Below are 24,459 nucleotides of genomic sequence, written 5' to 3' on the forward strand. Positions count from 1 at the left end.
AATGAGGAGATGGCAGGCATGATGCGCCACATCTACCGGGAGATCTCCAGGGAAGTGGCCGGGGCGAAGGCAGAGGGAAAACCCGTGCCTCGTTCTCTGGCTGAGCGGTGGAGGTGGCCCCTTATCCTGCGCTCGTAATAGCAGCTTGTGTCAGCCAGTGCTCGTGGCAGCGAAGCGGGGGCTGGCCCCACCTGCCTCTCGGCAAACCTAGGGCAGCTCAGTTGGGTGGCTGAATTTGCTGGTTTGTGTCTGGCAAGGAGCTGCAGCCCTGGGGGGAGGAAATCTGGTAGCGCAGAGGGAACTTGCTCCTCTTTCAAGTCTCCCTGTCCTCAGCCCTGCAGCCGGAGAGCCAGCATGGCAGGCACAGCGGCTCCCAAGCAATCAGAGGAGGCAGCAAGCTCCGCGGTCCCCAGGCAGCTGTTGCTAGCGCTCTGCCAGACCAGCAGGGTGCAGCAGCGCTCTGAAAAACGGTTATGGCACCAGGAGGGACGGCGCTCTGTACAGAGCGACAGGAAACGGATCTCTTTTTTTTATCGTAATTTTTATTAAAAAATACGTATCTATCCCATCAGCCTTTTAAATCACTGGGCCCCTGACCCCACTCCCCTCCCCATGCCTGTCACTCACCGTGTCTCTCTAATATCCTGTAACCCACACGGCTACTACAACACTGCATACTTCTACCACAGTAAGTCTCATTGTCTTGCTTGATGACGCTTGCAAATGTCCCTGAGATAATGGAGGGTTTTGAATACTTTGAGGGACATGTCTCCATTGCTCTAGAGGTATTGAAGAAGCTCACTTTCCCCTACATAAGGAGTTACCATGGGTAAAGTGACATTTTTGCCATATTTTTGATTACCACCACATTAAGACGAAAATGAATAATGAGGATTTCATAGTGAAGGTACTGGGAAAGTAGAACATTTCTTGCTTTTACTCTACTGTGCACTGAATACCTGCTTCGAAAATTAAAAATAAATTCATTTTCTTATCACAATATTATTCTGTGGCAAAACCTGCTTGTCTTTGGTGTTTCTAACACAGGTGACATTAGCCACCTTGTTTTGGTAATTTCTCTAGCACTGATCTTGTCAGAATATCTTTATATGGCAGAAAGATGGTCTTGTGTTTAGGGCACCAGGCTGAGGCTTGGGAGACCAAATTTCAATTCTCTGCTCTGCCACAAACTTCTTCTATGATCTTGAGAAAGTCAGCGTCTCTGGGCCTTAGTTCCCCGTCTGTATAATGGAGATTGTAGCACTTCCCTATCTCAGAGGGTGTGTATGAGGATAAATCCATTAGAGATTGTGAGATGCTCAAATACTATGGCAATGGGCCCTAAGATAGGAGTGTGTTGCAAACACCAATACAACTCTTGGAACAGCATTTGGCTGTGGCTGCCTCATTAAAAGGAGTGCAAAATCTATGGGATCCTACCATAATCAGTTTTTAAATTCAGAGACTACATGGTCTAGTGCAGTGGTTCTCAACCAGGGGTATGTGTACCCCTGGGGGTACAAAGAGGTCTTCCAGCAGGTACATCAACTCATCTAAATATTTGCCTAGTTTTACAATAGGCTACATGAAAAGTGAAGTCAATACAAACTAAAATTTCATATGACTCGTTTACACTGCTCTATATACTCTACACTGAAATGTACGTACAATACTTATATTCCAATTGATTTATTTTATAATTATACGGTAAAAATGAGAAAGTCAGCAATTTTTCAGTAATAGTGTGCTGGGACACTTCTGTATTTTTGTGTCTGATTTTGTAAGCAAGTAGTTTAAGTGAGGTGAAACCTGCGGATACGCAAGACAAATCAGACTCCTGAAAGGAATACAGTAGTATGGAAAGGCTGACAGCCACTGGCATAGTGTATCCAGTACCACTGGGTGCTCAGGTCAGTTTCAACTGCTGTGCCTCAGTTACCCCCATTTTACATGGGGGACCTATTTACTTCACATGAGTCTTGAGATAATTAGTTAGAAATTCTACAGCACTTTCCATTAGGGGTATGAACACTGGAACTATTATTGATTACAGTGTAATTTTTTTAAAAGCAAAAATAAACCCTACATATTTTCATTATTTTAAGGGTAGTTCAAGTTTCAAACTTAATTATCCAGCAGATTCTTGAAACTAAAACCGCCAAAAAACTCCATCTTATTTACTTTTTAGAATTCTCCTTGCTACTTTAAGTATTTACCCAACACCTGTTTAGCAAGGAGTTCATCACTTACACAGAGCCTCTCACCTGCAGCCATTTTACTAGGGTTTGTGCACTTATCAGATCTCAAGCTAATCAGGACTGGGCCTGGCCAGTACTTGGATATGAGTGCCACAGGAAGTAGGGCTAAGGATTCATGCTTCTCTGAGGCATGAACCAATGTCACAGCATAGCATTAAGGGTTTTGTGCTGGTGGATGTGTTGCCTCTCAGATGAGACATAAAACAGAGGTCCACTTGTGGTCATTAAAAATCCCAGGGCATTTTTTACCATGGTAGATGTGTTAGGCCTCTGATTCTAACCAAATTCCATCTCATGTAATTACATTTTATATGCATACAATTTTCCCTGTTCCAGATGACTTGGTATTTTTCTTCACTTCCTGGCCTATGCTATTGTTTGGTGTTCTTTGTATGCTATAACTTGATTCCATGCCCAGAGCTGGTTTCATTGGTAGGTGAAGTGAAACCAATATCCCTTATCTACTTCAGAGATGTCGAGGTTAATGTCTAAAGTATTTTTGCAGTCCCTGAATTAAAGGTGCTACAGCACTGCAGAGTATTATTAAAGGTGCTATGTAATTATTTACTTCATACTTTGCACTTGACAAACTCTGTACAAATTATTATTAAAATAAATCACTCTCTTTCTCTGAGGCTCCAGGCAAATCCTAAGTGATGCATTTATGACCTCCCGCAATAACATCCACAACAACACTTAGTTTGTAATGTCAGATGAAGACATCGCTGCAGGAACAAAGGGGAGAAAGCCAGTTTAGGAGAGAGAACTCAGAACTGATTTTGTGTGTGCATTTTACTCATCTGGAACAAATTACACACAAGTGCAAATTTCTTAAAATTTTGAACTCTTTAGGGCACGGATTGTCTATCTAATGTGGATAATGCATAGTACATTTTTGGCATCAATAGGATGGTCCGTGAAATGCCTTTTACGCCTAGCACTACTTTCATCCTTATCTTAGAAGATTTCTAATGAGTATGTCACAGTTATATCTAGGTCCCAGAGCAGTTAATATAATAACAGGAACCTTTCTATGTCTTAGTAGTTAAAATGTCTATGTATTTTCTTTTCTATGAACTAGATCTGTGCATTCTATTTTGGGCCCTGAGCTTGTAAACATACACACATTTAGTTTTACTCACATGAGTACGGTTAATGGGACTACTTATGTGATTAAAGTTAAGCACATGAATAAGTGTTGGCAGGGTTAGAGCTTTAGATTGCAATTGTGATTAGTGACCTAAGTGTTCTTGTCAAGTGCCTCTGGATATGTTTAGTAATAATTATTTAAATGAAATGTTAACCAATTGTATAGCATTATGGATTGTGAAACATCTTTCATAAACACTAATGTTTTAAATTGTATACTATTTAAATTTAAATATATTTGTTCTTATTGCACTCATTATTTGTAACAGAATATGCATTTCATGATAATGATCCTATAATATGTGTAACAACTTGCATATGATGAGTCAGTCTGTGGTGCTGCATTCTGGATCAGTGATGTTTTCTTTATAATTTTCTCCTGTTATTATTTTAGTTTCAACTCAGACCAAGACCCTGCTGCTACTTACAGGGCTAACTGGAATAGCTAATGGAGAGCTTCTCCACTCCATGCCTTTCCCAGACCGATTAAAGTTAATTAACAAGAACAGAAACTAAATTTAATAGTCTGTGAAAGTAGAATATGTGATGAGCTAGCCATTTTCTGGCTGTGTAATACTGAAAGTCAGGTGAAAAGATACAACAGCATTACATATTGGGAAAGAAAACTGACCTATTGGAAAGTAACAGAGGCAGACTGTTATGTGGGATGCTGCCATAAAGCGTGAGGGCTATAAATGTAGGCCAGTTCAGAGTATTCTTAAGCAACTGTACCCCTCTATTACAAGTGCCTCCATAAAACATGTCCTCTTTCAGGTCCACAAATGCTAAGTCATGTCAGTAAATGGTGGTCACCACCACATCACTCAAAAGAGACTAGGTTAGCGACCCCATGTTGCTTTATATTTGATTTTTGTTTACTTAGGGCTAGATTCTGCTAATGAATCGACACAAATACCCAGTTGGAACCTCACTAAAGTCAACAGAACTCTGCACAGCACAATGGTCCTTACCCTGAACCTGTCAGCTCCTCTGAACAGGGTCTTTCCATTGGGTGTTGTTCCGACACTGAGTATACTGACAGTGCTTCAGTAATCATGTCCCAGATAAAGTGCTGCACTATTTTCAACACAGCATTAACGAAAACCTTTTGATTCCAAAGGCAGGAAAGACTAAACTGATGGCTAATAACGTGATGTCTACACAAAATAACATGAAGAGGCTTTTCTGCCACTGTGATTGAGTGCTGGCAGTCTCTTTTGTATATTTCTATAATGCAGCTGCACTTAAACATTAAAAAGTTAATCTCTGCTTAACCTCTGCATTCAAAATCTCAACTCTAAGTCCGTTTAATTTTTTAAAAGTTCAATACAAAACTTAATTTAAAAGGAGGCTGCAATACTCAGCTCAGCAGTCAGAGTTCAGAGAATAAGTGCTTGTCACCATGAATAAAAAAATAAGTTCATATTCTTCTAAAGTTTTAAACATTTCATTATTCACTTCCCTGTTTAGAGCTGGGTGCAGTCATCTTGCTCAAAAGTGATGTCATTTGAGATGCTGTCATCAAGCTAGCTTCCAACCTGCTTTAATGGGTTAGGGTCAGAAGTAAAACTAATAAATACTTCAACAAAATGTTTATTTTAAAATACTAAATATCTAAGTTTTTATTATTTAAAGCTGGTTGGAAATTGATTTACAGCCTTTTCCACTGGGCTTCCCAGTGTCACAAAATGACATCACTTTTGGCAAAGTGTTTAGCTCCAGCACTAGACTTCAAAAACCCAATAGCCATGAAAAAACACATTTTGCAAATTTTATTGATGGAGAGAAAATGCTTTTTGTCCCACTCGGCCGAGTGCACAAATTTCCTTTCAATTAGTTAAATCAATGTTTAAGAAATCCTCAAGAAAAACAACTCACTCTGCTTAAAATACATTAGTGCAAAGAGTAACTACCGGATAACTAAGCAAGTACTATTGCAGGTCCAAAAACACAGAGTGTGTTTCAGATACTTTTAGTTGTTTGGTTTGGTTTTAGTGTTAGCCTCTCTTTATAGGGGGGAAAAATAATCTTTATTTTTGCCTTTAAACAGAATTTATAACAGTGCTTGAAACAGTAATTTCAAATATTTTTTGCTGAATTTTACATACTGATTTATTGGCTTTGATACAATTTTTGAAGAATGAATCCTATATAAAACGTTCCCATTTGAATTGTAAATGGGGAAAAAGTAAATGGGGAAAAAGTAAATGTTTTGTTCAAAGTATTTTTGCTTGAATGAGAATAAGATTTCATTTTGCAAGATATTAAGATTCAAGGTAGACTAATTGTGGGACTCTGGATATATTTTAAGTCTTATACTTTCCTTGTCCACACTAGGAAATTAGGTTGGTGTAACTACATAGCTTAGAGATGTGACAAATCCACATTCCAGAGCACTGCAGTTAAACCAACCTAGCCCCCAGTGTAGACGGCTCAAGTTAGCACACCCAACTTTCTCCACTTGAGCTAGATGCTTGCGTGAGGCCAGATCTACACTACAGGCTTATACTGGTATACCTATGTCACTCTGGGGTGTGAAAAATCCACACCTCTGAGCAACCTAACCCGTGATGTAGATAGCACTATGTTGGCAGTCAACATAGCTACTGCCTCTCGCAGAGGCGGATTAGCTACGCCGACAGGAGAAGCTCTCCCATCAGTGTAGGAGCGTCTTCACTTAGGCACTGCAGCTGCACTGGTGCAGCTTTTTAAGCGTAGACCTGCCCTGGGAGTGCAAGCACACAGTAATCTAATCAGCAGTACATACTGATTATATTACCAGAGTGATTGGATTAGCTGCTGAGCAGGTCTAACTCCAGCTGCTGCATCCCAACTGCATTATTAGCTCCAATGTTAACTGCTAATAATGCAGTTGGGATGCAGCAGCTGGAACTCAAGCTTCTGCCTGCATCCCGATGGACTAGCTAGCTCAAATTTAGAGCTCAACTTCACTTGATCTAGAGATGTGTGTGAGTGGATGGGAGTCACGTAGGGGCAAAACTCAAGTTATATCTCCAGCTAACAATGCAGTAAAGATGAGCCCTTTGAGTTCCTTACGTGTAGATTGGGGCTAATATTACTTGCCTTCCTTATCCAGGTGGATAAATTCAGTGATGTTTGTGATGCTCACCTAGTACAATGAGAAGAGCCACAGAAAAGTCTAAATAATTTTTCATATGCGCTTATTCATGCATTGCTATCATGTATTTGTGGACCAAAAAAAACCTGTGCTGGGTTTATGATTGTGTTTATAGAAAATATACACACACACCACTCAGGAAAAAAAAAAAATCAGTGGGAACTTCCTCTGTTAAAAAAATAAATTATTAAAATGCTAAGCCTGTCCTAGCCCAATTTTTGCACCATGGCAAGACATGTAATTTGAAAAGTTAACAAAAGGTCGAAAAGAACAAGATCTGAAATGGCTCACACAAAGAAATCACAAGTTTGCAGAGAAGAACTTATTTAAGTGTAACAGAAGCAGGAAGAGAATATGTGAGAGAATATGTAGGTCTGGTGGCCACCAGAGTATAAAAAGAGCAGCTTCGAAGGATAAAGACACTGCAGAGAGGCTAGATGACGCCCGTGCCCTCTATCTCCATTACCAAGGATACTGAGGAGATGCAATGCCAGGCTTACTTATCTATGCCTCTTCATACTGGAGGGAGTGGTAGGCTTAAGGACATTATTTATGTAGATCCAGTGCCAGCAACTGGAGTAGCAGCTGCGAAGTGGCTATAATGCGGCAGCGTGCACTGCCAACGATTTCAGCACCCCCACCTCTCCACCATCTTGCTGCCCAGAAGAAGCCAGTTTACTTGGGTCATGTATGCGGAAGGGTTAGTCTATACTCTGTGTTACACTAAATCCTATCAATTTCCAAGGGAACTTAATATAATAAGATTTGTAATACAATGGTCCCATTGACACTTAACACACGCAGCTCTCAGGAAACACAAAAAATTGGGTAGAATAGTACTCAAAATGAGCCATTTAGTATGGCTAAAATAGAAACAGCCTGAAAGTAAAAGGGAAGAGGTAGGTTAGACTCTAGGAACTGGATTCCCCAAACCCCACAAACCATTAGGCTAATTAGATAATGGAATTTGCCAAGGCAGTTTACTGATAGAGCCCTGCAGATCTGTGGATATCCACTTTATATCTGTGCATATCTGTATCTGCGGTTGTATTGTTTACCATCTTTGCAGATCTGATGTGGATCCAAATTTTTGTATCTGTGCAGGGCTCTGGTTACAGAAACTTGGTTATTAGAGGTCTTCTAGAGCTACAAAGACTATGACAAGAACAAGGGCTCACCTAACAAAAACAGCACCAATACATTTACAACAAATTAAGGGAATATGGCTTCATGCAGTATATTTTCAGTTTATGCAATTTACTGCTGCAGGTCATCATGTATCCAAGGTCTATGGCTGTACTTTAAAACAGATGGATATTTTATGACCATTAAAAATATTTTCAGCTTTGCAGACCAAAATAAAGGTAATCTAGCCTCATGGTTCAGGGCCTGGAGGAGGTCATGCTGCAGCGGTCAGGAAGGTGCTTGCCCTCCCCATACACAGCATAGCACAGTTAGCTTGGTGGCACATCTTCCTCTGAAGTAAAAGATATTGGCCCCTGTTATAGGTGGGATAGCAGACTTGACGGATCAGTGATCTAATCTGATTTGGCAAACCGTACATCCTTATTTAACAACTTAAAAGTTTAACATAGAAGACAGTCCTGAACTAGCACATGGCGATGAACTAGACCAGGGGTGGCCAACCTGGGGCTCCGGAGCCACCTGCGGCTCTTCAGAAGTCCATCTGCGGCTCCATGTCTAGGCACCAACTCCGGGGCTGGAGCTACAGGCGCCAACTTTCCCATGTGCCGGGGGGCGCTCCCTGCTCCACCCCTGGCCCTGCCCCCACTCCACCCCTTCCCGCCCCCTCCCCTGAGCCTGCACTGCCCTCGCTCCTCCCCCTTCCCCCCAAAAGCCTCCTGCACACCACAAAACAGCTGATGGGGAGGGAGGGGAGGCACTGATCGGCAGGGCTGCTGGTGGGCGGGAGGCGCTGGGAGCAGGGGGAGGCTGATGGTGAGGGGGGTGGGCAGCTGACCTATTATTGTGGCTCTTTGGCAATGTACATTGGTAAATTCTGGCTCCTTCTCAGGCTCAGGTTGGCCACCCCTGAACTAGATGCCCCAGGGGCTTCTTCCAAGGCCTAAAGGTCAAGGTCCAGCAGATTTTGAAGGATTCACTGGTCGAGCGGTCTGGCAAGCAGACGCATGTTATATAAAGTGATGAATCAAAATTATTCTCTGAAAACCATGTGGTGATCAAATGAGATGCAAACCAGATAGAACGCCAGTGAAAGGCTGATTTCATTTTTGAAACTGAGGAGTCTAACTTACATATACATAACGACTGAATCAACGCAAGTTGCCACATCAAGTGCCATAACAATGTCCATATGCTTTTCTACCCTCTTTCAGAACAATTTTTGTTTAACAGGATACCTAGAAAATTAAATACAAAATAATAACCTTAAAGATCTAATTTAAACTAAAGGAAAAGCAATAGTTAAGACTGCCAAGTCTGTCCCTAAATCGTCCTACTGGGTCTAGGTAAGGCAGCATATTTGAGATCATTCTGCAGCTCTAAGGAAGGAGTATCAAGTTTAATGGAATTTCCTTTTAATGTCTCGCTAACAGAGTTTAATTTTTTTTTCATTTAGCAGGATAGAACATAGATGAAGAAAAGACATTGGACAATTAAGACAATGAATATGAATGTACGAAAGTTACAGTACAACAGGGAAAGAGTAGAACTCAACAAACCAAGGATGAAGGCTGGTCTGGTGTAATGAATATGGATGAACAAATGTTACTATATTGGGAGAACGGTAAAAAGGTAATCATGTATCTTCACAGGTATCTCAGCATGCTAGAAGACTGCAGTAGAGTAACTGCTCATTTGACTCTCTATTTTGAACTTTTTCCATCTTCTGATTATGAAAAATCTGTATTTGAAACTCATCAATAAAACTGGGTACAGCCACTTTCATGCCTACAAATCCATTCACACTTCAGTTTGTGCAGCTACAAAATCACACAAACACTTCTCTGGAACTTGTATCACTTGGCAAGGTTTGCAAATTAAGGGGGGAAATTACCAGTTGCATGGACTTTTTAAAGATCCGTCTATGTCTAATTACAAGCTCAAGAATAAGAAGAAACTTAAGTTTTATCAACAATATTTGGTCACTGCTTTCTGCTCTTCAGTGCCAAAACAGAGCTAGCAGATGCTGTCCAGAGGAACACAATAAAAATGCAGGAAATCATATGTGCACGTATAATTCCACTAACCTAGATGTGGCGCATGGCATCACATTTATCATTTCTATTTCTGTCCCTCTCTCCTCCGCCTATTGTTTCTCCTCTTCCTCTCTACCTCGTTTTGCTTATTCTCTAAACCTCTTTCACTAAAAACATTGGCTTCTTTTACAGCCACTGAATCAAAGCTCATTGCTATTGTGTTCTCTTCCCTCCCATCTTCCCTTATTAATTGTGAATACTTTCTCTATCCCAGTCATAACTCCCCTCTCTTCTCCCCCCATTCCACTTTCCTCTTCCCTGCTTGTCTGTATCATGTGCTGCTCTCATTTTCTTTGAACAGCTCTCCCCTTTCTCCTCTAGTCATTCTGTGGACACCATGAGCTACAAAGTGACACTTGTTATTGCAAGAGTTACCAAGCGGGGGGAAGAAAAACTATGCAAGGAGGTGTGGGCAGTGCAGGCTAAATAAATGCGAACACGATTGAGTTAGATTACCCACTAAGCAGAACTATATTTTCTTATGTATTATATGTAATTCATATTTTTCTTAATTTGAGGTTGGTATTTGTATAAGGTGCAAGACAGCCATCCCGGGAAATGGAGTTTTATCTATAGAATAGGTATGGCCTGAGAAATTGTACTTGTAAAGCTTCTCAATGCTGCCTCAGTCATGACTTGGAAACACCATTTCTAGGGGCGAGAGGATAGGTTCAGTCTGCACGGGCCAATCAATCCTTCCCATCTCTGCTCAGGCTGCTAATAATCATGCTATCTGTGATTTTTTTTCTAAATGGATGAGGGCTCTTTTATGCTGATACTGGGAAGCTGACTGCAACAGAGACCAAATCCATCTCACCTAGGCCAAATTAGGACAATTACTTAATCACTGGTTTCAGAGTAACAGCCATGTTAGTCTGTATTTGCAAAAAGAAAAGGAGTACTTGTGGCACCTTAGAGACTAACCAATTTATCTGAGCATAAGCTTTCGTGAGCTACAGCTCACTTCATCGGATGCACACTGTGGAAACTGCAGAAGACATAGTATGCATCCGATGAAGTGAGCTGTAGCTCACAAAAGCTTATGCTCAAATGAGCTACAGCTCACTTCATCGGATGCATACTATGTCTTCTGCAGTTTCCACAGTGTGCATCCAATGAAGTGAGCTGTAGCTCACGAAAGCTTATGCTCAGATAAATTGGTTAGTCTCTAAGGTGCCACAAGTACTCCTTTTCTTTTTACTTAATCACTGCTGACCTCTGAAATATTTTCAACTGTGACCCAGAGTTCAAAGCCAACTTAACCTTTACTGATCCCATGAGATACCCAGTTCAGAAAGGTACTCAGAAAAGTACTATAAAAAATGAGTACGCTGTAATTTAAGTGCATGCTCTAGGAAGCCTAACAGCTATAACCTAATGCTTTTGCCCTCTCACCAAGAAGGTTATGAGATTGTCTGCATACCCAAAAGTATTGTGAAGAAAGATGCCAGAAGCTTAGCGCCACCAGCCCTACAGAAGTGCATATATGATGCTAACTTTATTGCAACACCACAAATTGAGTTGCTATTGCCAATTCTGTTAAAGTAACTAAATTCTCTCTGAAAAGCCTTTTGAGATTATTAGTATGAAAGAAACAATATAAAACAAAATTGAAACTAATATTTCTAATACTTTAGGCTGCTGAGTTCAAACCCAGGCAGGGGAAGTCTCAGCTAAGAATCCACAAGAGCGAGACTGTCTTCAAAATATCAGCACTGTTAAAATGAAATAACTAAACTTAAAGTAATAAATATAAAGTATTTGATAAGATAAAGATTGAGGAAGAAGATCAAAAGAATCTGTTGAGGAAAGCTCAGCCCTTTCCTATAAAATACTGTGATCCTCCTAACACCATGAGCTTTTGCGAAGTGTAAACGAGTGTGAAAACACCCCACAAATTAGGGTTAATGGTCAAGAACACCAGCCCCCTCAGATACCACAAGGTGAAAAGCACTGGAATCATTAGCCATCATGCACCATACAGTATTCATAATAAATGTAACTAGGTACTCATCAGTCCCACAGGGGCCTTACCTGTTTCCTTTGAATCCTGTTGTACAGTAGCACAGTCCAGGTTCTTGCACAGGCTAAAGAGCATATAAGTATTGCATTTAACCACCACCTGTTACCTACTGTGTGTTCACCGACCCTTCCGGTACATTTTCAGCATCAGGAGATACATGCACCATTTCCTCTTCCAACAGGAACTGTGTGCAAAAGCCTATGCTGAAAATTTACCTCACTGGATATTGTGAATGTTTGTGTTGCAATGAGGTATGTATTATCAGCCAATATTTCGCATGGGTTCAGGCGTCAAAACGTACAAGGCCTTGCAACCCAAGGCAGCTGTCCTGTGTATAGAGGTATATAAAAAGATAGCTCACTTAATCCTTTCATGCCAGGAGTAGGGATTTTCCCGGAGCGACATCCATTGCCGGCAATGGACGCACCAAAATAACGTCGGCATCAATGAGTTAACCACCTCTGTCCTCTTTTCACCTATTATATTTCTCATGCATCATCCAGCTTCCCAACCATCTTCCTGTTTCTTCACAGTATGCACGCTATGTTCTCTCCCTTCTTCAGCACGGAGTTGAAAATGGAGTTGAGAAAAGGAGACACATGGTCAGCTGGTGATGTTAACAAGCTCCTTGCTGCCCTGAGAAGCTGGATGGAAATGGTTGAAATTACAAGGGGGTCATCATCAAGATCGGGGAGGACATAGCTTAAGTTACGAGATTTCACAACCTCCCACCCACCCCTCCTATGGCACTATTATTGCAGATGACTCAAGTTCCACAACTCAATGAAAAACCAGCTTTAAAGAGCTTGGAAGCACCTGAAAATTCACCTTGCTGTCTTCCTGCTTTGGTGATGGGACAAAGTTGATGGGAAGACACACCCAGCTCCCACAGAAAGTCTAAAGGATCAGGAGACAGGGTAACTATGCATCCCCCTTTAATCTAGAATATGATACTCTACTAATGGCCTTCCTGTAGCCTAAAAGTCTTAAGACTTATCAGCCATTTCAGAGCTCTAGTATCTTGGCCTGACAGTTAGCCCAAAAGACAATATGCAATACTCTAACAGGTGAAAGTTGGACAGAAGCAGTTAACTCTTTTAGTGCCATGATAAAATACAGTACGGAATACATCCAGAGGGTCATCACAGTTCCCCAAGAACACTTGGCAGAATAAAAAGGTTTTCACAGACTTAAGGCTTGCTTCTGATTTCAGATACATGGTACATTATAATTCAAGTACCACAAAACCAGCTGTTGGGCAAATATACCCATGTACCCAAGATCAGAACTTTAAACCATGTTACATAAGGTTATTAGTGTCCTCAGAATTATATCAGATAAGTTGCAACAGGGCAGACCCCATAGGGAGGAAGTCAATCCACATCTCAAATAGCAAATTTGATGGGTAATGATTCCATAGCTGACCACAGGCTTGAGCCAGTGGGTTTAGGTAGCTGAAGTCTGGGCTACTCCAAATTCAACAGAAACTACAAGTGTGCTGGGAGTCAGCACTTGGTGTTAAAATGACACTGTCAGGTCAAATCTGGTCCCAAAATAAGGTTTTATAAAACTTAACACCATTAGAACGCAAGATTTTCCTTAAAAACTTCAATAAAATTGGTTTTTGAAACAATTATTCCCCAACTGTGTTTGCAACTCAAACAATACAGCATGAGATCCTGAAAATGAAAGTGGCTAGAAAGAGTATAAACAAAAAGAAAGCTGAATAGTCCATAACTGTCCAAGGTGAGAAAAATTCAAGAACAAAACAGCATAAAGTGAATAACTTTTTTTTAAACTTTTCAGTTTTTATAATACATGGTGTTAATTACATAAGGAAAATGTGTTTTGGTTTTTTATATATATATATATTTATATTTATTTATTTATTTATTTAACCTGACAGTGTCCCTTTAAGTGAAGAAATCTTCAACCCCTGATTAATTAAACAAACTGCAGACTAAAGCTGTTAACCAATATACTGTAGATACACAGGTTTAAAAAGGGGGGAAAATACACACAAACTTATTTGCATATATAAACATATTTTAGTGCCAGGTTTCAGAGCAGCAACGGTGTTAGTCTGTATCCACAAAAAGAAAAGGAGTACTTGTGGCACCTTAGAGACTCAAATTTGTTAGTCTCTAAGGTGCCACAAGTACTCCTTATATTTTAGTGCATAATTTGTAATTTACAAAGGTCACATCTTTTCTCTTATTAGGTTTACAACATAATTATAGTCAAAACTCCGTAAACGCACACAAATTAGAGATTATTTTGAATAGTACACAGGTAAGAGAAGAATTTCTTTCCTACCAAAAATGGATAATTTTAGGACTGTTAACACTGGTGGCTATGGAAGCTAACAGAGTCATAGGAAATAGAGTCTCATTAATTCACGCCTAAACTGATCTCCAGCAAAGGCCAGGAAGGAATATCCCCATTCATGTACAGCACTGCCCAATGAGGTGCATTATCAATTCTCTCTACTAGACTCTTCTGAAACATCAAGAATTGGTCATTTTAAGGGGCAAAATACTACCATCGAAGGCCTTATGGTGTGTTGTCTGACAGGAATGTACACTACAAGAGAACTTCTTATTAAGGGTGGGCAAACTCTTTTCTTAAAATGAAGGCTACCTGTACCTTAACTAACCTAACCAAGAATAAACCCTTTTGCAAGTACAAGAAAATTTCAGGACTGCATTTTCCATCTCTCCCACAAGGAGGCCACTGGGAGAGGTCAAACTAGAGTCCCTTCCCAATAGTTCCTTTTGTTATCATGGCTGCGGGAGTATGAGGGACAAGTGTATACTTAAGCCTTGCAATCCTCTGTTCAGCACCTCCCCTCTTCAGGAGCAACTCTTTCATTCCAGTGCAGTGGCCTGTAACATCTCTGCAGGGTCCCAGTGAAATGCCACTTTCAAATTTAAAACTAAACTCCCACCCTTCCATTCCTGCAAGAAACATTCATTTTATGGGGATGGGGTGAGGGTTTTCACTGTACCATCGAGAACTCTAGGACAGATTGAGTGTTTTAAATTTTCAAGTGGCAGACTGTTAGGACTCACTGGGTCCCACTGGGCCAGAGTAGGCTGCTCACAAAAGAGATTCATTACCAGAGAAGGCCACTCAGGTGCTCAGAGGAGAGGTCAGCTTGATGCTGGAAGAAGGAAGCAGCCTGCCAGCCACCACCTCCCTCACCTGCCAAGGCAACACCGCAGGTAAGGTACAGAGACTGGAAAGAGTGTATGGAGGATCACAACCCCCACTGCCCAGTGGCAGGCTTCAAAGTTTCAGATTAGCATCCAGACTTTTATGTTTAGCTGATCTGAACATAAAACTTCAAATCTTTGGAAGTTAACTCAACACTTGCAATAATGTCAACAGAACAGAAAGTTGCTGGAAGACAACCTAACGCTACATAAAATTGCAGATGAAAAGCAAACATTTGTAGGAGAGGCCACACTGACCATCTTGAGATAACTGAATTTAAATCTAAATCAGACATTTGGTATAACGTTCAGACGTACGCTGAAGCTGCTGAGCCAGAATTGCTCACTGCAATATTATTGCCCTGCTATTTTCTGGCTGGTTTAGAAAACAGGCCTGCAAGTTAGCACCAGCCAACCAAAGACCAAATCATCAATAAACAGCTTTTTAAAAAAATAAACTTAAACTGAACTGGATGAATAAGCGGTCTTCTCAGTGGTCAAGTTGGCATGATTCATCTTTGATCAATGAACACCACACCAATGTCTAGCAAACTAGCATAAATCCCATAGGGTATAATTTGAAACAAAAGGAAATTCACAGAAAGTACCTGGAGGTGTGTTTTTTGGCTGAAATCCCTCACTTAGGGAAGGCGTTCCTATTTGTTTGGCAAAAAACATTTGCCAACAAGGCAACAACTTAGTCTTATTTATGTTCAACTGCAAACAATTAAGTTTTCCCTTTATAATACAACTGTCATCGCTTCAGTGAGCTACTGTTCCTCTTACCTTTAGGTCTTTCCAGCAGTCCAGAAGCTTGGTAGCCAAGTCACTCATATCCACTATTTTGTCAGTCTGTTCTTGGCTCCTCTCACTCTCTACATCAGACACACCCTCCTCTTCATCTTGAGACGGTGTTTCCATTGCAATGGGCTCTTCTAGCTTTGTGCCATTGCTCTCTTTGGCCTCTGCTTCAGGCTCAGCCTCCAGCTCAGCAGCCTGAGGTTTGCTGCTGTCCACGGTAGCATCAATGGCAGCTTTGATTTCCTGTTGCGGCTGCTCCTCTGTCACCTCTGCAGGCACACTGTCCAGCTGGTCTAGGTCTTCTTTGCCCTCCTTTCCCTCCAGCTCGCTGGTGGTATCAGAGATTGCACTGTCCATGCTGTTTTCGTTTATAATTTTGAGCCTTCGAAAGACAAGTTTCTTCGGGGTATCTGTGTCGCCTTCTGTGCTCTGCTTGATGGAAGGATCTGGTGTGTTGAGTGGCGTATGAGCCCGTGATGTGTTCTCACTGGAATAACCATCCCCCTCACTGAGCTGTGGGACAGCAGTCTTGGTCTGAGCCCAGCGCTGGATAATTGGAAGCACTTTGCTCTCCTCCAACATGTTTTTATTGGGTATAGGCAAGAGCTCCAGAGTCTTCATAATCTGGTTAAAAACACAAAACCACAGCAGTTATATTTAAAACCGTCACTTTGCACTAGTTTTTTTTTTTAAACCTCTGACTTGGCAATAGCAATTTCTTCCAAACGGAGGGGAGTTCTTTAGTATATGCCAGAGCCATATTCATACTGACACAAGTTAGTAGAGATGCATTTGCTGTAGGGGCTGAATGGTGGTAGAGAACTTTTGCTGACTACTATTGACACCAAATAAAATATATGGGTGGAAAAAAGGACTAAAAGTATTCAGGTCACAACTGCAATGAGTTCAGAGGGCTCAGACATTTACAGCTGACCATGCATATCTTGAGTTTCCATGTAAACAAACCCCAGGTAGAATAACTCTCATAAAAATGTGTTGACTATTTAAATGGTTAACGATTTAACTTAGGCTTTGGTATAGAAATCACACTTTTATATGGTTAAGTTAATCGCTCTCTAAACTGGCTTTGATTGCATACTAAACATCGTGGGTCAGATTTTCCTCTTTGTAAATGTTGCAGTGATTATTTTATTTTTAACTATATTAATGGAAGAAGTTAATAGAAACTGATAAACAGAGATAAATCAACTGTAGGAAGATTTGAACTTACTAACAGCAATATTTGAAAAGTTCTTTTTTCACTAGACAGCAGTATTTAAAACATCCATTGGATGTCACAGAATTACACAGATTAGCTGAAGGAAGACCCTGACATCATTCTCCTGGGTAGAACGTCACAACTGCCAGCACGGTGTAATCATTGTATGACACTTAAAACTAGACTGGACAAGACACTAGAGAAATGTACTGTGGACAACAACCCTGTGCTGGCAGAGAGAGAGAGAGAGAGACTGGATAGCTTTACATTTCCATCTATAACATCCATGATTCTATGATCATGTAGATTTCTGAAGCCCACAGAAAATAAAGCCAAATACTATTACAGAAATGTGCCTTTTTTTACAGGTTGCTGCTAGTTTAAAAATCTAAATTTTAAAGAAAGCTAAAAAATTAAAAAAGTGTTCCTAGCTAAACTGTACCATGATACATAGACATGCAAAAATTAGACTTTATTTACTGTATGATGTGCATCTTGAGTGATTAAATAAAATAAAAATCACTCCACCTACCTTCTGTACAAGAAGAATTAAATTCCCACTCCTGGTTTTAGGTTCTCAGCACCTAACTTGCAGGAACTCCTATTGTTTTAGTCTTCTGAGGTCACTAAACCAACTCATGAGAAGGCAGCAATTCCTGATCTAAGGCCCCTTGTGCCTCTAATCACCAGTTCATTTTTCAAGCAAATGACAGAAAACAAAAGAATTAAAAAAACAGTGCCAAAAACTATGCACACTGGATCCATTATAAGTGACATGCCTTCTAAGAAGAGGAAGTACATTTAAGTCTATGAAAAAGCTAGAGGCTGTCGTGCAGAAAGACAGGCATGAATCATTCCCTGAAGAAATCTCTTCACAGGTGGAGAGATGAAAACTGAGAATTCCTTGGACAGGCAAATCAAAGGCTAATGTGTCGCCAGAAGAACTTCAAATGATGGTGATATAAAGTCTTGGTTTAAGCACTTCCACTTCAAGGTGCATTGTAGATGGTTTGTGAAATTTTAAGACATTTTGCCTCATATGAGCACTGTTGTTCAACGTCTGAATGGTCCCAACATCCAGGTGGCTACATGGAGTGAGTCTGAATGTCTGAAACATCAAGCTTGAGAATCTGATTCCACTCCAAATTGAACAAGGGAGAACAGATGATGGGACAGGGCTGGACAGAGGTCTACTCTGAACTCTCTCAGCTCCAGACTAAACATAACGTAACTCAGCTTTGCTGTCCAGAATTCAAAACCACCACAGATGTGTGAGTCCCACCAGTGACAACGAGGAGGGTAATGCCAAGTCAGTCATATCTCAGGAGCTAAGAATAGAAATGGCTATACGGCTTCCCCACTCCTTCAATTTGAAGACTCCCTCAGCAGCAAGGGCACCTGAGGACACATGGTACATGTACTTGTGCTCCACTACTTAAGAGACTGGCAAGCTAGTAATGTGGGCGTTACCATCCACTCTGTTCCATCCACCCAAAAGAAGATGGTGCCATGGCAGAAGGGAATTCTTAAGCTAGCTCATAATCTCTGCCTTGAAGTCCATGAAAGAGCAGCTCAGATACTCCAAAGAGGATGGTTGTCACAGCAGGAATTGTGGTCTTTCTCCTCAGGCCCAGTGGATTCAGCCTTAGAGAGGTCTTTTAGGTAACCCACATAACCTAATGAAGAGTCTATCCTCATGTAGCAAGCTCAGGCTGATGCATTAAACAGGTGTGGAAGGGATGTTGACTCAGCAGATGTCAATTACAGTTACATCAAGGCCATTGGCACTGAAAAGAACAACAGCGTCAGAGTAAGCACTGATGCTGACTGCGCTGAATCTTGTGGGATGTGTACAGGATCCTGATGGGCCCATAAGCTCAGAGTGTGCACTGTGATAGCGCAAAAGTTTAACAGCCCAGGAGATTAGTACATTTCACCCATAGCTGAGGCAGCATGACAATCTGGCCCAGGAGAACAGATGTTTTATAATGCTAATGAAGCAAGATCTTTGTCAAGATAAGGACAGATGAGACATGGATGATGGAGTCAACTGGTCTCCCCACCCCATAAAACATTACCATATTTATAGCAGAAAGAAGCCTTTTTGCCCCCTATTAACTTCAACTGGAGGGAGTCCCTAGCCATTTTGGAAATGTCAAGATGTCTGCATAGGGACTATTTTATTAGGCCTACACCAATAGACTCTTGATGACCAGCTGCGTTTCCAGAATCTGGAAACGTTCATCCCAACTCACAAAGACAATACTAAGATACTAGAGAGCCAAGTGATAGCCTATTGCAAGACATCAGCCATGGCTCACATCTACCATAATGGGCATTTTACAAAACAATCTAGGCTCCTTCTCAGCTATTTCTGTAAAAAAAATATTGTGAACAGGGACAAGAGAAAAAGAAAAGTAACCCATGGTTGCAAGAGCCTTTGGATTTCACCTCTATGCAGCATTTTTTTTAAAAAAAAATAGATAGGTTGTAAGGAGAGGGTACCACTCAAAGAAAATCTGAGAAAAATAATCTCACGATTCTAAACAGCTGAGAGAAACTGCACTAAACTAACAGCAGTGATATAAAAGAGAGCTCCTCTATCAGCAGCTATGAAAAATGAACTGACGTTTAGAAGTAGTAATGACCATTTATTGTGCATGTCTTCAGAACTCGAAAATTTTTGGAATTTCTGCTGTCACATGCTGGCCCCAGGAATGGAAAGTAGTTCTTCTGGAGAAAGAAGAATTTTATGTTTTGGCTACAAGTGTCTCTATTAATAAAGTAAACACCAAAATGATTTTTGTATGTGATGCTAAGGTGATTAAGTACATACAGAAAACAGCAGAAGAAAATAATTTCAATGCTAGATATTGTCAGAGCAAACTCTGGATCCTTCAGCCAGTCCCCCACTCCTGAATAGCCAGTAATAGCAGTGCCCTTTTTTAAAGCTTGGTATGTGTCCCTTAAGTTTAAGGAAAATCAAAGGCAAATTCCTTCCAGGTATTTCAAGCTTTCTGTATATGAACTAATGTACTTAAAGAAAAAAGTTATGGGTTTATCTGTACTTTATGTTAAGGTAAAGTACCACATATGACTTTCATTAACACTTTATGTATTGTACTTCACTGTCTGTGGACTTCAAAATGAAGTTAAACACTAACTCAAGAAGGATGTTGAAATTGGAGAGGGGGAAGGATAGCTCAGTGGTTTGAGCATTGGCCTGCTAAACCCAGGGTTGAGAGTTCAATCCTTGAGGGGGCCATTTAGGGATCTGGGGCAAAAATTGGGGATTGGCCCTGCTTTGAGCAAGGGGGTTGGACTAGATAACCTCCTGAGATCCCTTCCAACCTGGAGATTCTATGATTCTAAGAGTAACACGAATGATTAAAGGATTAGAAAACCTGCCTTACAGTGACAGATCCACGGGGCTCAATCTATTTAGCTTCACAAAGAGAAGGTTAAGGGGTGACTTTATTACTGACTATAACAGGGGTGGCCAACCTGTGGCTCCGTTAATATGCGGCTCCTCGTATACGTACCGACTTCAGGACCGGAGCTACAGGTGCCAACTTTCCAATGTGCCGGGGGGTGCTCACTGCTCAATCCCTGGTTCTGACACAGGCCCTGCCCCGGCTCCACCCCTTCCTGCCCCCTCCCCTCCAGACCCTCCTGCATATCAGGAAACAGCTGATCGGGAGGTGCGGGGAGGCACTAATTGCTGGGGCTGCCGGTGTGTGGGAGGCACTGGGAGTCGGGGTGGGAGCTTACCAGGAGGTGAGGGGGAGAGCTGCTGACATATTACTGTGGCTCTTTGGCAATGTACACTGGTAAATTCTGGCTCCTTCTCAGGCTCACGTTGGCTACCCCTGTTCTATAAGTATTTACAAGAGGAACAAATATTTAATAAAGGGCTCTTCAATCTAAAGATATTACAAATTCAGACTGGAAAAAAGCCACACACATTTTTACCAGTGAGAGTAATTAACCTTTGGAACAACTTACCAAAGGTCGTGGTGGATTCTCTTTCACTGACCATTTTTATTTCAAGATTTGAAGTTTTTCTAAAAGATCTGGTCTAGGAATTTTGGGGGGCAGTTCTCTGGCCTGCATTATGCACAAGGTCAGATTAAATAGCCACAATGGTCCCTTCTGGCTTTGGAATCGATGCATCATATTTTTGTTCATACATACATGATCACGTTCCCTCTTCTCAGCAATTACTACAGCTGCTTTGAAAGCTTCATGTACAAATAGTGACTGGAAATCCTGAGACAATTACTGACCTCTAGCTGGAGCTTCAGGTTGTTCACAGTGCTTCCCCTTCCATCGCCCAGCTCAGCCATCCAGATCCAGAGGAGAGACAAGCCATGACATTCCAGGAAGGACTTCAGGCAGGCTTGTGAGTGTGTGTTCTAGAGGAGACATTTACAGAGAATCCATGGAAACAGTCAGCAACTTCCTCAGAGACTAAAACCTAATTTGCACATCCTGACATTGCTAACTACTGAACTGCGTGCATGTTATTGACAAAACTCAATGCTACTAAAAATGCACACAACGCAGACAGCTAAGCCTAGACATGTGCCAATATCTAACAGCATCACCGAAAATCTACAGGAACTTTAAAGTGAACAGGAACAGCTGTTTTTAATGCAATAGTGCATGCAGAAAGAAAATAAGCCTCCCTGGTAGCCAGCTGGTATTACAGCACAAAAACTTAACAGGAAGTTAGAATGAGCAGATAGGTTTCAGAGTAGCAGCCGTGTTAGTCTGTATCTGCAAAAAGAACAGCAGTACTTGTGACAACTTAGAGACTAACAACACACTACAGAAGTTTTTTTCTCCTGCTGATAATAGCTCATCTTAACTAATTAGCCTCTCAGTTTGTATGATAATTTCCAACTTATCTGTGTGTGTGTGAATGATATATATAATATATAATATATGTGTGTGTGAATGATATATATAATATATATGTGTGTGTGATATATATAATGTGTGCGTGTATCTTACTATATGTTCCATTTATGCATCTAATGAAGTGGGCTGTAGCCCATGAAAGCTTATGCTCCAATAAATTTGTTAGTCTCTAAGGTGCCACAAGTCCTCCTGTTTTTTTTTTTTTTAGTGAGCAGATAATTGGCCATGACTAATAATCTTTTCCACTAAGTCAGAGAGACAAAAATTCAGGATGGTTTTAGAAGAGAATTGCAAATAAGTTCATTCTAAGATGTCCAGGTTATTCCCTCTACATTCGTTTCCTTTTAAATTTTATTTTATCAGACATCTTAGAATATTGGTAACAATTATTCTCATCTCAGCCAAATCAATCACTGCTTTTGGATGATTTTGTCAAAATGACCCTTTTAAGTTAACGTCTAGAAAGGACTGTGCACGTCACCTTTCTCACCCTCCAAAAGGCAAAAAACTACGGCTAAAGGGTTGGAGCTACACAGGGTCTAAAAATTCTTTAAATATGGCTGCAAACTTACCCCTTTGCCACACTAAATATAGTAGCTCTTCCCTCCAGTTTATATATTGGCACAACTGTTAAAACTATTTTCCATTTTTCTCCCTCTCCCTCACTAGCCTTTAAACACATTATTTAAAATAAAAATACTTCACATAATTTCACTTCCCTCCTCATTCAACATGGCTGGGATCTTCTCACCTGTATGAGTTTCAGGCATGTGAGTTTCTGCTCCAAAGTTTCAATCCGAACCATCAACCGGGATAAACTGAGAACTTGGTTCTTATCTGAAAGCCCCTCTCCATTCTCCAACAGCGCTTCCAACTCCCCATCCACCTACCACGTCAAAGGAAAATGATTACAAAACTCACAGAACACCCTATCAGACTCACAAGATACCATTCAATCAGCTGTCAAGAGAATTTATTCTCTGGATTTGGAGGTTCCACAAGAAGTCTCTCATGACCAAATCTCATACACTGAAAGGGAAAAAAAAAACCTAGTTTTTAGGTATACTTGATTTCATCTATAGCTTTTTTTATTTGTCGCCCCATAGTTCTCCTCCGACTCTTTCAGTCATTCCTTGAATAAAGATTCAGAATACTTCACACGCTGTGCTTTTCTCTCAGGTTAGCGGTTTAGACCAGTAAAATTGGGGTGGGGCGTGGGGGGTAGAAAATCCGATTGCCTTCTTGGGAGCAAAAATGTGTGCAACACAGCATCTTCCATCTAGACTTGAAGCTTCAGCTTCTGCCACACATTCTAACCTTATGCACTGCCTATGTCCTTTGTTGTGTGCATTTAACACATGCAGAATGCTCTGCAAAGGAAATTCTGGCTGTACTATTTACCAAGATATTCTGGTTTCAAATTTACCTTTTCATATATGAAAACAGGAGATGCTATTTAAAACATGGCTAGGGCTGCTTCAATTTAGAACGCCCAAACCAAAGGTTTCTCTATATCCAAGATATACACAGGGGCAGTAATAAGAAAATGTTCACTCTGAAGTTTATATGAACAAAAAAAAATTACCTGGGACAAATATTCATGATCTAATGTGGCAGTAATTAATATTTTAACTCTACTTTATAAGTGATGATGACGTGTGGGATTTGACCAGGCAGTCTTCTTAAGCAGGTAGAATATGGAAGCTTTGGCTTGCTCTGTACTAAAGGCAGCTCTGTCCCTAATGGAAAGCCCTCATGGAAATCTGAAACATAGGACGATAGTGGTCTGATCTTAAGTCAATGTGATTGCATTCTCTGATCCAAGGGTGCAAAGACTTGGATATCTGTTCTCAAATTAAAACTGAAAGCTTTTTGATCAATACCTTATTTAATGCAGAGAATTGCAACACCCTGTGAATACCTTAAAATGAAGTTTGCTGGAGAGAAGCATATCATTCAAATGTAATTTATAACCTATTTTTAGGAAGACAAGTAGGAAAACACTTTTCTCGGAAAATGTAAACATAGAAGAGGTCAATTTTAAGAAGTTTAATTCCCTGACCACCCAAACAGAGATATGGTCAATAAAAAGGAAGCTGCTAGCTTCAGAAGGCAAAAGGGTACAGAAATGTAAAAGCAGTTTTCAAGGAGGGTAATTAGCATTCCCATAAGCCAAGAAATAGCTACCTTTTACAGATAGTGAAAAGGATCCCTCCAGTTTCTTAGCGGAAACTTGTAATCAGGAGGTAAAGCATTCCCCCCCCCACACACACACACACTTTAAATTGTGCTTCTCATGAGAGTTTCCTGGGGGGCTTGTCATCGTCACTGTAAGTTCACCACTACAACCCAATCAAACGATTGAATTCAGATAAAGACCTTAATCAAAGTTATTTGGAGGAAATAGTAGAAGGCCTGATGAAACCTAGGAAAGGCTCTCGTTCTGTATAAATGAAATGTATTACATGGAGCAGCAAATACAACAATTAAAAC

The 24,459-nt window shown here is 40.7% G+C and overlaps 1 protein-coding gene across 4 annotated transcripts in view; it reads right to left on the reverse strand.

The window, feature by feature from the left end:
- The window catches only part of SETD2 (SET domain containing 2, histone lysine methyltransferase), a 115,345-nt gene that overhangs the window by 67,179 nt on the left and 23,707 nt on the right, over positions 1-24,459 (reverse strand). For all 4 annotated transcript variants that reach the window (XM_077808482.1, XM_077808486.1, XM_077808484.1 and 1 more), the window contains exons 9-11: positions 22,718-22,852; positions 21,330-21,458; positions 15,810-16,448 (exon numbers count right to left, since the gene is read on the reverse strand). In XM_077808482.1, coding sequence (XP_077664608.1) covers positions 15,810-16,448; positions 21,330-21,458; positions 22,718-22,852 — 903 coding nt within the window. The remainder of the gene's footprint in view (positions 1-15,809; positions 16,449-21,329; positions 21,459-22,717; positions 22,853-24,459) is intronic.

This window comes from Eretmochelys imbricata, chromosome 2, assembly GCF_965152235.1.
Source record: "Eretmochelys imbricata isolate rEreImb1 chromosome 2, rEreImb1.hap1, whole genome shotgun sequence".
NCBI lineage: Eukaryota > Metazoa > Chordata > Testudines > Cheloniidae > Eretmochelys > Eretmochelys imbricata.